This window comes from Dipodomys ordii, unplaced genomic scaffold, assembly GCF_000151885.1.
Source record: "Dipodomys ordii isolate 6190 unplaced genomic scaffold, Dord_2.0 Scaffold10, whole genome shotgun sequence".
Classification (NCBI taxonomy): Eukaryota; Metazoa; Chordata; class Mammalia; order Rodentia; family Heteromyidae; genus Dipodomys; species Dipodomys ordii.
The window spans coordinates 13,804,850-13,821,906 of NW_012267226.1; the positions used below are offsets into that span (position 1 = coordinate 13,804,850).

Below are 17,057 nucleotides of genomic sequence, written 5' to 3' on the forward strand. Positions count from 1 at the left end.
CCCCGCCCCTCCTCCCCAGCCCGCACCCCTTCCTCGGACCCCCGCCGGATGGCAGCCGATCCGAGGGGGCCCGCAGGGGTCCTGAGGACAGCAAACAAGCTCGAAAGATGCCCTTTCCCCCAGAGGGGCGCAGACGGTCCAGCATCCGTTCAGAAGTTTGGAGCAGAATCCCAGCAAGTCGGGGAGCTGGGCCGGCCCCGTTCGTGGGGTGGTGGTAGTGGTGGTGGTGGGAATTTCCGTCGGGATCTTTGGCCTCAGAGGTATTGCGTGGAACGGGGTGGGGGTGGGGGACACCAGGGGACCTACAACTGGAGGGTGAGGGCTCAACTTTACTAAGGCCGTGGGCAGGGATGCTAGAAAATAATAGGATATCCAGAAAGCATTACTCTCTCCTGCAACCTCCCTCTCGAGTCTTCTTTAAAGCACTTAACATTAGGTGTCTCATAAAAGGAACCAGATTTTATCCAGACGATTATACCATCTTTTAAAACAGCCTCTGAGTGGATCCCTTGAACTTTGGCCACTCAGTGAGCTCTGTGAGCTTGAGCAAGTTTCCTAAGCTCTCTGTGCCCAAGTCTCCTGTCAGTAAAATGAAATAACGTTTTGTAGGAGTATGGTGTTGAATAAATTGATTTATGTAAAAATGCTTTAAGCTATGCATGGTTCTTCAAGTTCAGTACCATAAGAGTAGAATTACTGTTTGTTTCTTTGAGAAGATTAGTTCAAGTTGGGGTTTATGCTGCTGCCCTGTAATACTAACAATGAGGAGGCTGACGCAGGAGGAGCTAGAGTTGGAGGCCAGGTGCATATATAACAGTAACATAGTAAAACAGTTTCCTTTTTCATTGGTTTTGTGGTACTAGTAATGGAACCCTGGACCTAGAGCACCCAATGCAAGCGCACTACCACTTGAGCTTCACCTTTTTTTGTTGTTTCGTTTCGAAACAGGGTCTCCAGGTGGCTCAGGCTGGCCTTGAACTCAGTAAAAGTGCTGGGATTAAGGGCATGTACCACCATGCTAATGAGACCCTGTTTCAAAGAAAAAGACTAATTGATCCACAGGAATGGAATAATTCTTACTACTTTACTTTCTTCTTTATAATAGTATAGCAAAGTTCTAATTCATTAGTTCAGAAAGAAAATTTAGATTCTGAAGATTCCTGTTAATCCCTATGTTTATGGAAGCAGTATCATATTGTTATTTGAAATATATCTACACTATTTTTCATATAAAGCCTCACAAATGATTTTTTTTTGTTTTTTTTTTTTGCCAGTCTTGGGACTTGAATTCAGGGCTTGGACACTGTCCCTGAGCTTCTTTGGCCCAGGCTTAGCACTCTACCACTTGAGCACAGTGCCACTTCCAGCTTTTTTTGTTTATGTGGTACTGAGGAATTGAACCCAGTGCTTCATGCATGCTAGGCAAATACTCTACCACTAAGCCACATTCCCAGCCACAAAAGATACTTTGTGAGGTGGTATAAGCCTAAAAGTTACTTCAGTCACTGCTAGTTGAGTACTTTTCCTTTGAAGTGGGGGAAATTATGCTATCTACACCCATAGCATATACCTGTAGAAATGGGTTTAGATTAAGAAGAGCCACTGTATCTTAAACTACATTTATAAATCAAAGGAATTGATAATTCTTTGAAAATGTAAAAAACGAAGTGACTTAGTCATTCTAGTAAATTTAAAGACATGTCAAAAATACTTTGGGGGGGCTGGGAAGGTGGCTCAGTGGTAGAGCGCTTGCCTTGCATGCATGAGGCCCTGGGTTCGATTCCTCAGCACCACATAAGCAAAATGAAAAAAAGAAAAAAGCCGGAAGTGGCGCTGTGGCTCAAGTGGTAGAGCTCTAGCCTTGAGCTGAAGAGCTGAAGGACAGCACCCACGCCCAGAGTTCAGGCCCCAGGACCGGACCCCCCCCAAAAAAAAAAAACAGAACATATACTTTGGGAAAAATTCAGTGAGATTATTTTATGAAATGTTGACGACAGAGGAAAAAGCTGAATTTTCAAATCAATATTATATCATGTGATTTTTAAATATATTTAATTAATGTAACATAGTGGACTGAATCAGATTGATTCTGTTATCTCTGTTATCAAAAGGTTGTTTTTTTTTTTTTGTTTTTTGGTCCGGTCGGTCGTGGGGCCTGAACTCTGGGCCTGGGCGCTGTCCCTCAGCTCTTCAGCTCAAGGCTAGCGCTCTACCACTTGAGCCACAGCGCCACTCCCAGCTTTTTTCTTTTTGCTTATGGGGTACTGAGGAATTGAACCCAGGGCTGCATGCATGCAAGGCAGGCGCTCTACCACTGAGCCACCTTCCCGGCCCCTCAAAAGGTTTTTATTCAAGTTGACCCAAATAAACTTTTTTTCCTCCTCTCATGGGAGGTGGGAGGATTGTCTAACATTCCTATATTTTAAAGTAATAGTCAAAGTGGGTCTGAACTTGATCTGGAAGAAATGTAGTGAGAACCTGCCCAGGTGCATCTATAACATAATTTATATGGTCATTTAAGTTCAAGGCTGTGGTTACCTCGACTGACTGGGGGGTGGCCAAATTAACCTCATTTCCTTTTTTTGACAGGATTAATTGGTTCATTAGAGAGATGCCTTGGGTTTGATTTGAAATCTGATGCAATTAGATTTCACTAGAGTGTATTTCAGAGAATTATGTCTAGTGGTCAGAATGGAGAAATGTGAGCTAGGTGAGAGTGGTTAGAATTTGATTATCAGTCTAAACAACTGTATCTGAAGAATGATGAATTATAATCCATCATCAACTCTAAAGGGAGCCCTTTAAGGCCCTGCTAAAAATATATGTCCTTGTTTATCAGTAAACTGGATGAAGTTCTTTTTAATTTATGAATGGCAGAGTTAAGTGAAAGAGCTAATATATTTTGAAAGGTAAAATCCAAAATTTTTCTTGATGTGAAGTCAAGTCAGAACTCAATAGTGTAAACACTTTAAAAAAATATTGAAAGCTGCTTGTAATACTTGTAATCTCTGTTGAATTTAAAAGTCTTAAAGAAGATTGCTGAATCTTGAAAACCTTTTGGTATACAGAGATTGGCAATTATCAGCTCCTTAGGGGATTTATTCTCCAAACCCTTGCTATTTCACAGTGTATCTATAGAACATTTGTAGTAATCTGACATTACATTTTCTCTCTTAGGTTACTTCCAACATAGAACTCTACTACTTTCAGTGCTCATTTTCTTCTTTTTAAATTGATTTTCCAGTTGCAAGCAGCAATGCTCAAACTTTTTGTTGAGCTCATTCATATCTCATAATTCTTAGCGTATTCAGAGTGCCCTTAATTCCTCTAGTCAATACCACAGACTTTTCTCATTTTTTTCCTCTGTGTTCTCTTTTCTTAGGCCTTCACCTGTTCTTTCTTGTTTTGAGGTGCTTGTTTTTGTTTTTGTTTTTTGGTCGTGGGGCTTGAACTCTGGGCTTGAGTGCTGTCCCTGTGCTCTTCAGTGCTCTACCGCTTGAGCCACAGTGCCAGTTCGGTTTTCAAGTGGTTTATTGGAGATAAGAGTCTCATGGACTTTCCTGCCTGGGCTGGCTTTGAATGGAGATCCTCAGATCTCAACCTCCTGAGTAGCTAGGATTATAGGCGTGAGCCACCTTCGCCTGGCTTGTTTTGTTTTTTTGAGACAGGTTCTTGCTGTGTAGCCCAGGCTGGCCTCCAGTTGCTGGGATTATAGGTGTGTACCATCACATCCCACCCACCTGTTCTTAGTTAGTGCTCATTTCCCCCACCCCTTGGTGGCATGTCCAGTTTTTTTCTTTTCATTTTCTTCACTTTTATGTAAGAAAAGTGTGTTTCTCTTTATGTAAAACTTAACTTGCCTGCTGTTTCTGTCTCAAACTCTTGCCTTTTCTGTGTTCATTGTTAAGAGTTCTTGGAAGAGCAGCCCCTACTTGGTTTGTCATAATTTACCTTTGTCATACTTTTTCCTTAATTTGTCCCACCCATTTTTATTGAAGCTGTCATTTTTTTTTATCCTTTGACATGTGTGCTATTCTGGGGTTGAGGAGCTCTTTAAATATTTTTATTGTTATTATAAAGGTGATGTACAGAGGGGTGACAGTTATATTAGTCAGGGAAAGAGTACATTTCTTTCTGGACATTGTCGCCTCTTCCCTCCTTCTTTCTCAGTTTTTCCCTCCCATCCCCATATGAGTTGTGTAGTTCATTTTCAACATAGTATCTATGAGTGAGTACCACTGCTGCATTTGTTCACCCTTTGTTCTTCTATTCCTTTGCCCCCCTTGCCCTCCCAAAGACACATAAAAGAACAACCAAAACAAAAAGAAAAGGAAAACAGCAACAAAGGGAAAAGCCTTTGTTCTCATCTCCTGGAGTTCATTTTATTAGTATTATTTTGTATGATCCAGATGCACATAGGCATTGCTTCTTTGTGTTCCTCCCCAAGAGTATCCTCTTTTGGTCTTACTGTGTGTGAACATCTAGAGTCCTGTATAATTTATCATGTTCCAGTGTATTTTAGATCTAGCTTCTGTTGGTCTCCCTGAGCATGGCTTACCTCACTTAACATGGTTTGTTCTAGGTACATCCATTTCCCTGCAAATGTGAAGCTGTCACTTTCTTAAGAGTGCTAGCAGTCTCCTAATTGCCAAATCAGATTGTTCTTTGATAATATTCCTCTTCTTTTTTTTTTTGCTGGTCATGGGACTTGAACTCTGGGCCTGGGCTCTGTCCCTCAGCTCTTCAGCTCAAGGCTAGCGCTCTACCACTTGAGCCACAGCGCCACTTCCGGCTTTTTTCTTTTTGCTTATGTGGTGCTGAGGAATCGAAATCGAACCCAGGGCCTCAGGCATGCAAGGCAAGCGCTCTACCACTGAGCCATCTTCCCAGCCCTGGGATAGTCTTTTTTAAATTATTTTAAAAAATTTTTTTGTTTATGTGCTATCAAGGAATCAAACTCAGGGCCTTATTCATGCTAGGCACTCTACCACTGAGCCACATTCTTAGCCTGTGGGATAGCCTTAACTCTCATGATTTGTTTTTCCTTATTGGCAGTAGTGGTGTTTGCACTGCTAAGCCTAGCCACACCTCCAGCCCTGGTTTCCCTATTTTTTATCAATCAGTACTGGTTTCTTGGGGGAGCAGGGGATCGGTCGTGGAACTTGAACTCAGGGCCTGGCTGTTGTCCCTGAGCCTCTTTGTGCTTAGGGTAGCATTCTGCCACTTGAGCCACAGTGCCACTTCTAGTTTTTGAGTGGTTTATTGGAGATAAGAGCCTCACAGGGACTTTTCTGCCCAGGCTGGCTTTGAACCATGATCCTGAGATCTCAGCCTTCTGAGTAGCTAGGATTACAGGTGTGGGTGCTTGGCTTATGCTGATTTGAGCGTTAGAATAAAACATTTGCTGGTTATATTAGTTTCCTTAGATACTCTTGAAGGTTCCACTTCTTCGAGCTCTTTCCCTAGGGTCTTCTCCCTAGTTGATTAACGCCCATCCACCCTTCCTTGGCTCATCACTCTTAACCTCTTTTACATGTTTGAGAGTCCGCTTTGTTTTAACAACTGACTCTACCTCCCTTCTCAACACATCAACAAGAGTGGAGGTACAGCATGAGAATCAAAACTTTAACTTGGAATAAGAAGCATGACTTTTCTCAGTAGAAACTTATATCCTTTGGGGGGAATGAAAATGGATATATAAAGTAGTGATTCGAAGTGTCTGTAGAACTTACTACTCTTTGTTGGGGCTGGGAAGGTGGCTCGGTGGTAGAGTGCTTGCCTCACATGCATGAGGCCCTTGGTTTGATTCCTCAACATCAATCACATAAACAGAAAAAGCCTGACGCTGTGGCTCAAGTGGTAGAGTGCTGCCTTTAGCTGAAGAGCTGAGGGACAGTGTCCAGGCCCAGAGTTCAAGCCCCACAACTGGGGGGGAGGAGGGGAAGAACTTACTCTTTGTTAAGATAGTTTAATTAGACATCTAGGTACATATGTATGAATATATGTGGTCAAGGGAATGAAGGGCATTCCACAAAGCTTAGTAAAGTAATACTGAAGAACTTAGCCTTTGCTAATGCTAAATGGATAATGAATGATGAACGAGGCAGACAACTGTTGCCCTTGTATAACAAATTTTTGTGTGGAAGAAAAACAAGCCTATGAGCAAATAAATAATGTAGTATCAATTTGACAGTAATGAATACCTTGAAGAAGTATATAGAGAGGTTGTAGGTGTTATGTTTCATAGCAAGAACCTCCCTTATGAGAGAAGGGCATGAACCACGTCACATTTCAAGCTCCCATGTGGTGGGAGCACTAGTGCCGTTGAGTCAGGAACACACTGGGCAAGTGTGACTGTTTTCAATGTGAATCTTTTTTGTTTTTCCAGTCGTGGGGCTTGAACTCTGGGCTGAGTGCTGTCCCTCAGCTCTTCAGCTCAAGGCTAGCGCTCTACCACTTGAGCTACAGTGCCACTTCTAAGTGTGACTGTTTTCAGTTAAGATGCAGATTATTCTTTTTAAATGACTAGTTAAACATAAATAAGAGCCTCATTAAGAATTCTACTTGCCAGTTTTTCTCTGGCTTCATAGCAATTACTGGTTTGATATGGGCACTTAAGAGGGACATAAGCCTCAGGGCTGCTTTTCCTTGTCTTCCAGGATCCTGGCCTAGAAACATGGCTGCAAATGAAACAGCCTGAGGGGAAAACGAATAACATTTAGTCCACTGTATCCAGTGACTAGGTCCCTAACAGTAAAGCCATGTGACAGTTGTGATGAGAGTCCTTTGTGTTCTGTGAAAACACATGATTATTCACTTAACCATAGTCTGGAGCTGATGTTAATTAAAGCTACTAAATTAAGTGACTTTGGGAAGTCAGTCATTTATCACTGGATTAAAATAGAGGACTTTGACAGAGAATACTAAGAACGAATCTAGTAGAGAATTGCAAGAAAAGAAATGGGTTTTTCTTATTTATATCTTGTGTAGGGTCCTGCTGAGCCCAGTTGTACCACTAAAAGCCATCCGACTCTTACCTTGGTATGTAGGTAGAGTCAATAGGTGCCTGGTAGGTTTTATAAACAGAGCAGGCTACAGCTCAGGTTAGAATAGGTTGAATACATGAAATCTATGCAAGTAAGATCAAGGGTAATATATTTGTGTAACGGGCTTGTTCTTTCATAAATACTGAACTTCTCTGCTGCATCCTGTTTTTATCACCATCCATAATAGTGAACATGACAGACAAGGTCCTCACTTTGAGGATTTATAGTCTGGTGAATAATGTGAATGAAGTAATGAAGGCTGTGATGAATGCAGTATATAATTAAGAGTATTTAAAAGGTGCTCACCACTTACAGAAGAAATTAATTTGGATTCTTTCCCACTAAACATGTGTTCTGCTGACTTTTATTTCTCTTCTGAATTGTGACATTTTAGTCAGAATTCTGTAGCTTTTTGTTCTTATTATTTATTTTCTTTTCCCCTCCATCCTGCTCCCCTTTCTCCCGCACCCCCTCACCTTTTTTCCTTGTTATTAAAGCTTCCAGCTAGTCTCAAATTCCTGAAGTGGTTCTTCCACCTTGGTCTCATCCATACTGTGATAACAGATATTTGTCGCTGCACCCCAACTTTATGGTCCTTTTAAAAGTGTTGATGGGGCTGGGAATGTGGCTTAGTGGGAGAGTGCCTGCCTAGCATATGTGAAGCCCTGGGTTTGATTCCTCAGTACCACATAAACAGGAAAAGCTGTAAGTGGCGCTATGGCTCAAGTGGTAGAGTACAAGCCTTGAGCAAAAGTGCTCAGGGACAGTGCCCAGGCCCTGAGTTCAAGCCCCAGGACTGACAAAAGAACAATAGTTGTTTTTTTTTTAAAGGCTCTGCTTAGACAATAAAATTTCAATCCCAATTGGGCGCTGGGTGCTTATCCCTGTAATCCTCGCTACTGAGGAGGATGAGATCTGAGGATCACAGTTCAGAGACTGACTGGGCCGGAATGTCCGTGAGACTCTTATCTCCAATTAATCACAGAAAAACCAGATAGTAGCACTGAGGATCAGGTGGTAGAGTACTAGCCTTGAGCAGATGGGGCTCAATGAAAAGGTCCAGGCCCAGAGTTCAAGCCCCAGACCAGGCGGAAAAAAATTCAATCCCTGTATGGGAGGATGGAAGGATAACAATTGGAGACTAGTCTGGGCAAAAGATAAAAAGACCTTGTCTCAAAAGATAAACTGAGTATAGTGGTACACATTTGTAATTCCAGTTAATTCCTACCGAATCCAGCTCCAGGCAAAAAGCATCAGACCCTATCAGAAAAATAAAAATTAAAGCAAAATGGGTTGGTGGCTCACACTTGTAATCCTAGCTACTCAGGAGGCTGAGATCTGAGGATTTCTTTTTTTTTTGGATCCAGTCTTGGGGCCTGAACTCTGGGCCTGGGCGTTATCCCTCAGCTCTTCAGCTCAAGGCTAGCGCTCTACCACTTGAGCCACAGCGCCACTTCTGGCTTTTTTCTTATGTGGTGCTGAGGAATCGAACCCAAGGCCTCGAGCATGCAGGGCAAGCGCTCTACCACTGAGCCACCCTCCCAGCCCCATGATCTGAGGATTTCTGTTCAAAGCCAGCCCAGACAGGAAGTTCATGAGACTCTGTATCTCCAGTAAACCACTAGAAGACCGAAGTGGTGCTGTGGCTCAAGTGTTAAGAGTGCTAGCCTTGAGCTGACAACTGAAAGACAGCATCCAGGCCCAGAGTTCAAGCCCCAGACCAGGCGGAAAAAAATTCAATCCCTGTATGGGAGGATGGAAGGATAACAATTGGAGACTAGTCTGGGCAAAAGATAAAAAGACCTTGTCTCAAAAGATAAACTGAGTATAGTGGTACACATTTGTAATTCCAGTTAATTCCTACCGAATCCAGCTCCAGGCAAAAAGCATCAGACCCTATCAGAAAAATAAAAATTAAAGCAAAATGGGTTGGTGGCTCACACTTGTAATCCTAGCTACTCAGGAGGCTGAGATCTGAGGATTTCTTTTTTTTTTGGATCCAGTCTTGGGGCCTGAACTCTGGGCCTGGGCGTTATCCCTCAGCTCTTCAGCTCAAGGCTAGCGCTCTACCACTTGAGCCACAGCGCCACTTCTGGCTTTTTTCTTATGTGGTGCTGAGGAATCGAACCCAAGGCCTCGAGCATGCAGGGCAAGCGCTCTACCACTGAGCCACCCTCCCAGCCCCATGATCTGAGGATTTCTGTTCAAAGCCAGCCCAGACAGGAAAGTTCATGAGACTCTGTATCTCCAGTAAACCACTAGAAGACCGAAGTGGTGCTGTGGCTCAAGTGTTAAGAGTGCTAGCCTTGAGCTGACAACTGAAAGACAGCATCCAGGCCCAGAGTTCAAGCCCCACAACTGGCAAAAAAAAAAAAAAAAAAGATTGGAGGCATCACTGAAGTGATGGAGCACTTGCCTGCCAGGAGCCTGAATTCAAACCCCAGTACCACCAAAAAGAAAAAAATAAAAATTCAAACCCATAACCGCTCAAAGCTTTTCTTTTGCCACTTTAGACCTTGGCCCTGCATGTATAGGATCAAGGGTGTTTTTCTTAAGTTTGAAAAGGCTTTTCTGAGGTGGCATTCTGAGTCAAAGGTCTTTGAATGCACTGATGAGGTTGGCATATTTATTTTTTTTAAATTTTATTTGTGAAGATACTGTACAGAGGGGTTACAATTACATGGGCAGGATAATGCGTACATTTCTTACCAAGCATTGCAGCCTCCTCCTTTTGTTTACCCTTCACATCCCTTCCCAGCCTCCCCCCTCCCCCCCAATGAGGTTGGCATATTTAAGGAACACCTTTATTTTATTTTTTTTCTGATAAGGTAAGAGTTATATTTATTTATTTATTTTTATTGTAAAGATACTATACAGAGGGTTACAGTTACATGAGTGAGGTAATGAGTACACTTCCTATTGAGCATTGTTACCCCCTCCATTGTTTTCCTCCTACCATCCCTTCCCTCCCTACCTTCCCCGAGGTTCTTTTTTTTTTTTTTGATTGTCATTAAGTGATTACATAATTTCCCGAATTTCACAGTATTATGGAATAATGATGCTCATTTAAAGTCACAAGTTCATTCTAACTTTCCTGGAGCAAATTGTCTATCACAGTCTATAACATATAATGGTGTTCACATGTTATACACCATACATGTAATCAGCAGCATGGGGATATTTAGTAGTGGTTCGACCAGATGAGTGGGAGTTCTTTGTTTCTTAAGTCCTGTTGGTTTTGTCGTATCACCTAACATTTTGGATTTAGAATCCACTTATCAGGGAGACCATGTACCGTTGTCTCTTTGCTCTTGGCTTACCTCGCTCAACATGATTCCTTCTAGCTCCATCCATTTCCCTGCAAATGTAAGGAACACCTTTAAAAGCCTTGTGTGGCATGGGAATGAAAGAAGTCTAGCATGGCCAGAACATAGAATTGCCAGTATTCAAATATTTACTGTAGTTTTGTGGTTCTTTTGGTCAATGACTATTGGCAGATGTGGTTTTAAAAATCACATAACTTAGACACTAGGGGCTCATAAACAATATGGGAACCCACACATTCAAATAGCTGACCCTTAGCCGGGCGCTGGTGGCTCACGCCTGTAATCCTAGCTACTCAGGAGGCTGAGATCTGAGGATCGAGGTTCAGAGCCAGCCTGGGCAGGAGAGACCGTGAGACTCCTATCTCCAATAAATCATTAGAAAACCAGAAGTGGCGCTGTGGCTCAAGGGGTAGAGCGCTCGCATTGAGCTGAAGAGCTGAGGGACAGCGCCCAAGCCCAGAGTTCAAGCCCCACTACCTACCAAAAAAAAAAAAAAATAGCTGACCCTTGCAATTTACACAAAACATCTAAAGTATGTAAATAGATTTCCTTTGTGAAGCTTATTGTAGGAGAATAATAAAAGGTAATCTATGATTAATAACTTCATAGAAGGAAAATTTAAAAAATTGTGTTCAGAATGTTTTGGGCAAGAGAAAATATAGAGACTAAAAATGTCTTTTTAAAAAAAATTCTGTGGATACTGTTACTTCTTGCCCTTCCTCCAACTTCCTTTTCACCCTAACTTTTCTTATTTGAAAAAATAAATTATATGGACTTTTTGTTATTTCCTAAATAGTACATTATAACTGTTTATGTAGCATTTATAGTATTTAATCTAGAGATATGTAGGTGATAGGAAAATACTATGCCATTTTCTATAAGGGGATTATATAAGCATTAACATTTTGCAATATGTGGATATCTTGTGGATACTAAGGGATGACTACTTTTTTGTGACCAGTTTAAGACTACAAAATAAGAGTCTAACTCCCCATAAGACTGTCCTTCACTCCTAGTACCAACCAGAAAGGCTCATAGAATTTACTGAAAGCAGTTAAAATGATTGTTACTGTTTCTTGTATAGAAAGGATTAAAAAATCAACCACAAGAAGAGATGCATAGGGCAGTCTAGAGGGGTTCCAAACACTGCAGCTTCTGTTGTCTCCTGCCCGTGTAATTAGCCCGTGTAATTCTGGTATCAATGTGTGGCACTGTGCTTGGCTTTAGCCAGCTTTCACTGTTGAGGTTTTTTTGTTGTTGTTGCTTCGATTTTTTGGATTTTTTATTTTTTTGTGGGGGGCAGTCCTGGGGCTTGAACTCAGGGCCTGGGCATGATCCCTGAGCTTCTTTTGCTCTACCACTTGAGCCACAGCACCACTTCCAGCTTTTTCTGTTTATGTGGTACTGAGGAATAAAACCTAGGGCTTCCAGCATGCTAGGCAAGCACTCTACCTCTAAGTCAACATTCCGAGCTCTTCTGTGGAGTCTTAGGAACGTCACAGAGGCATGTTTGATTGTGCACACAGGTAATTTCAGTATCCAGGTTGATTGATATTTATGACTCAAAGACACCCCCCCTTCCCCAACCTGAATCACATTTTTGATCTTTCTGAATTGGCTTATTCCCTCTTTAAGACCATATAGATAGAGCTCCTCACCTTTCTTTCTAAGTCACATCACTAGTCTATTTAGTGTGATCTAGTGTGATCCAAGACTTAGGGATTATGTAATCTTCCAGATGCCAAGAGGAAAGGCCAGACCTCTGGGACAAGGAAAAATTCTTCATTACATACTTGTGTATATTTAATTTCTCCTGCTCCCTTTCTCCTCCCACCCTCTTCCACTTCCACTTCTACCTCTTCCTCTCTGGGCCCCCATGAATAGTAGGCAAATGCTTCACTTGGAGCCTGCACTAGTGGTAGACAGCCCCACTTTTTTTCCTAATACACTTTCTCTTTTATGCTTCCTCTGATTCCTTGATGGAAGATATAAAGCCTATAGGCATTCCACATGGAAAACTTTTTTCCAGTTGGAGTTCTTTGTTATGCTGGATATCTCTTAAGAAAAAAAATGACACTGTCAATTTAACTGCATTTAAATTAAACTATTTTATCTTTTCTCTTTAAGAATAAAGGTTCTCTTCAGTTTGAAGACAAATGGGATTTCATGCGTCCTATTGTTTTGAAGCTTTTACGCCAGGAATCTGTTACAAAACAGCAGTGGTTTGATCTATTTTCGTGAGTAATCCATTAATTTCATTTACTAACATAAAGCATTTTTTCTTTTCGGTGTCTTTTGGTTCCCAAATAGACTGTGTAACTGGATGGTGTGTTTACCTGTTTAAAATTGTTGCTATTTGTATTGGGAGCCCTCAAGACCTCATAGGATCAGTGGATTTTCTTTTTTTTTTTTTTTTTTGCCAGTCATGGGGCCTGAACTCTGGGCCTGGGCAATGTTCCTCAGCTCTTTCAGCTCAAAGCTAACGCTCTACCACTTGAGCCACAGCGCCACTTTTGGCTTTTTCTGCTTATGTGGTGCTGAGGAATGGAACCCAGGGCCTCATGCATGCAAGGCAAGCACTCTACCCCTGAGCCACCTTCCCAGCCCCGGATCAGTGGATTTTCTAGGTGACTCGTAAACGCTGAATATCTAGTCACAGTAACTTATTATGATGAAAGGATACAAAACCAACCAAGAGAAAAGGTACAGGGTGAACTTCGGGTGTTTGGGGCGGGGGAAATAGTCACAAGTTTCTTGGCATTTTTGCTCAAGGCTGGCACTTTACCACTTGAGCCACAGCTCTACTTCTGGCATTTTGCTGGATAATTGGAGATAAGAGTCTCATGGACCCTCCTGCCTAGGCTGATTTCACACTTCCATCCTCAGATCTTAGTCTCCTGAGTTGCTTGGATTATTAGATGTGAGCTACCAGTGCTTGGTGATATGCCATGCCTTTTTTTGGGGGGGGGGGTTGGTCCTGGGCCTTTAATTCTGGGCCTGGACGCTGTCCCTCAGCTCTTCATTTCAAGGTAAGCGCTCTACCACCTGAGCCACAGTGCCACTTCCAGTTTTCTAGTGGTTCATTGGAGATAAGAGTCTCATGGCCTTTCCTGCCCTGGCTGGCTTTGAACTGTGATCCTCAGGTCTCAGCCTCCTGAGTAGCTAGGATTACAGGTGTGAGCCACCAATGCCTGGTGGTGACATGCTTTTATGAAGAAATTTTATATAATATATAGCAAAGAATTAAGGAGAAAAATAATAAAAACGAAAATAGAAAGTTGTATCTGTGAGATAACTCACAAAAGTGCTTGATTTCTATTTTTTGAGCAGTACTGGAGTTTGAACTCCTGGTCTGGTGCTTGAAGGTAAGTAGGTGCTTTACCACATGAGCCAGGCTCTAGTCTTTTTTGCATTATTTTTGGGCGAAGGTCTTGCATTTATTGCCCTAGGTAGGCCAAACTTGGGTCACAGTCTCTTTCCTATGCTTCCTATTTAGCTGGGATTATAGGCATATACCACTCTGACCAGCTTGTTTGTTGAGGTGGTAGTCTTGATAACTTTTTTTTTCCCTGGACATGAGGCTTGAACTCTGGGTCTGGCGCTGTCCCTCAGCTCTTCAGCTCAATGCAAACACTCTACCACTTGGGCCACAGTGCCACTTCCAGTTTTCTGGTGGTTTATTGGAGATAAGAGTTTCATGGTGGGGCTGGGAAGGTGGCTCAATAGTAGAGTGCTTGCCTCACATGCATGAGGCCCTGGGTTCGATTCCCTAGCCCCACATAAACAGAAAAAGAATTTCTTGGGCTTTCCTGCCCTGGCTAGCTTTGAACTATGATCCTCAGATCTCAGCTTCATGAGTAGCTAGGATTATAGGCGTGTGCCTCCAGTCTTGGCAGTTTTGATAACTTTTGTCAATCAAAGTTCTTCTGATTGCCTTCTGAGTAACTGGGATTATAGGGGTGAGCCATTAAGCTCAACTGAGTGCTTCATTCTTATTAATGGATTCAGATACTTTTAACTTAGTTCATGGAGACTATACTAACAGAATTTAAGATGAGTTTTATTCAATTACTGATGATTTTTACATGCTTTATTTTTTACAGGGATGTTCATGCTGTCTGTCTCTGGGATGATAAAGGCCCAGGAAAAATTCATCAGGCTTTAAAAGAAGATATCCTTGAGTTTATTAAGCAAGCACAGGCAGTAAGTCAGCATATTGTATTTTATTTTGGATTGCTGCTGTTTCTTTCTCTTTTTTTCTTCTTCCTTTTTTGGAGCTAGATAATGAATCCAGGACCTCGTATACATACTTATTAGGAGCTTCACTCTTAGCTTTAGATTGGTTTTAAAACTGCTTAGACAATAACATATTTTATGAGTCTGAGGATAGAACTTCCTGAAGTACTTTTAAGTATCACATTGACTTTTGACACATTTGTTAGATTTTAAAATTATTAGATGTGGAATTTTTGTCAACAGAATACATGGTCATCCTCAGTTAAAAATGCTCATCTTTTTTTTTTTGGTCCATTCGTGAGGCCTGAACTCTGGGCCTGGTCGCTGTCCCTCAGCTCTTTAGCTCAAGGCTAGCGCTCTACCACTTGAGCCACAGCGCCACTTCCGGCTTTTTTCTTTTTGCTTATGTGGTGTTGAGGAATATAACTCAGGGTCTCAGGCAGGCAAGGCAGTGCTCTACCACTGAGCCACCTTCCCAGCCCCCAAAATGCTCATCTTTTAGCAGGTTATAACACACATCTGTTTTTTTCCTCTCATAACTAATAGCTTTCCTCAAGTTGATGGTAATTTTTTCAATTTCAGATACTTCTCTGATTGTAAAATCTTGGCTAGCCAAGCTGAAGTTAGTACTCTTGTGTTGATACTGTATATAAATCCTTAAGTTTACTAAACTTGAATACAAACCTCATTTAGACATTTGGTCACATAGACATTTGCTTTTTGTTTTTTTTCACATTTGTGGAGCTTAAACTCAGGGTTTGGGCTTTGTCCCTAAGCTTTTTTATTTAAGACTATTATTCTATCACTTTGACCCATAGTGACATTTCCAGTTTTCTAATGGTTAATTAGAGATAAGGGTCTAATGGACTTTTCTGCCCAGGTTGGCTTTGAACCATGATTTTCAGATCTCAGCCTTGTGAGTAGCTAGGATTACAGGTGTGAGCCACCAGCTCGTGGCAATAGTTTGTTTTTTTATTGTTACTTTTTTAATAGTCTGTCTTTTGGAAAGAAATAATGCAAAAATAATACATTATTTTGAAACAGTAATACATGGTATTGCCCATGAAAATGAGTTCCTTACCACTTTATGAAGGAACCTAAGAGCATGAGATTATTTTCCTTTGTAATAATGTGAAGTGTGAAAGTAGAGGGCTAGAATTTCCTTTTCAGTTAAATTTTTAGGTCCATGTCATATACATTAGTAAAAGCTGTTTGTTAAAGATGTTAAAAATAGGAAGTAGTGCTGTGGCTCAAAGTGGTAGAGCACTAAGTTTAAGCCCCATTACCAACAAAAAAAAAAAACCCTAAAACCTAAAAACGTTAAATATTGCTGGTAACTGGTAGTTCATTATTGTAATTCTAGTTACTTAGGAGGCTGAGATCTGAGGATCATGGTTTGAAGCAAGTCTGCAGAAAAGTCCTGGAGACTTTAATCTCCGATTAGCCAGCAAAAAAGCTGGATTTGAGATGTGGTTCAATTGATAGAGGACCACTTTTTTTTTTCTCTCCAGTCTTGGGGCTTAAACTCAGGACCTAGGCACGGTCCCTGAGCTTCTTTTGCTCAAGGTTAACACTGTACCACTTTAGCTACAGCACCACTTCCAGCTTTTTCTATTTATGTGGTACTGAGGAATCAAACCTCAGGGCTTCAAGCATGGTAGGCAAGCATTCTGCCACTAAGCTACATTCCTAGCCCCAGAGGACCAGATTTGAGTGAAAAAGCCAAAGGAGAGCACAAGGCCCTGAGTTCAAACCCCAGTACAAGGAAAAAATATAAATATTGTTAGCGCAGTATTTATGTTCATACATAATTATATGGTTTACACCTATAATTAATGCTACTTAGGCAGAGATCCAAGAATAGTAGTTTGAGGCTAGCCCAGACCCTAATTTCAACATTTGTCATCCTAGCTGTGGTAGGAAGCATAAATAGGATTGTGATCCAGGCTGACCTGGCACAAAATGAGGCTTTATTTAAAAACAAAGCAAAAAGTACTGGGGGTGTTGCTCAGCTGGTAGGTAGATCACTTGTGTAGCCAGTTTGAGACTAGTACCACTTAAAAAAAGATAAGTTTACTGCCTGGGAATTTGGCTTAGTGGTAGAGTGCTTGCCTAGTATGCACTGGGTTCAATTCCTCAGTATCACATAAACAGAAAAAGCCGGAAGTGATGCTGTGGCTCAAGTGGTAGACTAACCTTGAACAAAAGAAGCTCAGGGACAGTTCCCAGGCCCTGAGTTCAAGCCCCATGACCAACAAAAAACAAACACAAAAGACCAATTGTTCTAGAACTCATTTGGAAATACATTTTTCCACTTGAATTGGAAACATGAGCTTTCTTTCAAATGGATAGCATTTTGTTTTTCTAGAAATAATTGTATTGTTAACATGTTAAAAATATATCCAACACTAGCAAACAAAATTTGTGAGCCTTTCACTGTAACATGGCT

At 41.5% G+C, this 17,057-nt stretch overlaps 1 protein-coding gene across 1 annotated transcript in view; it reads left to right on the plus strand.

Moving 5' to 3' along the window:
• Positions 1–17,057, plus strand: part of Cul5 (cullin 5) — a 52,613-nt gene that overhangs the window by 1,027 nt on the left and 34,529 nt on the right. Inside the window, exons 2-3 of the mRNA XM_013009748.1 lie at positions 12,500–12,609; positions 14,476–14,575. Of these exons, the coding sequence (XP_012865202.1) occupies positions 12,500–12,609; positions 14,476–14,575 (210 nt within the window). The remainder of the gene's footprint in view (positions 1–12,499; positions 12,610–14,475; positions 14,576–17,057) is intronic.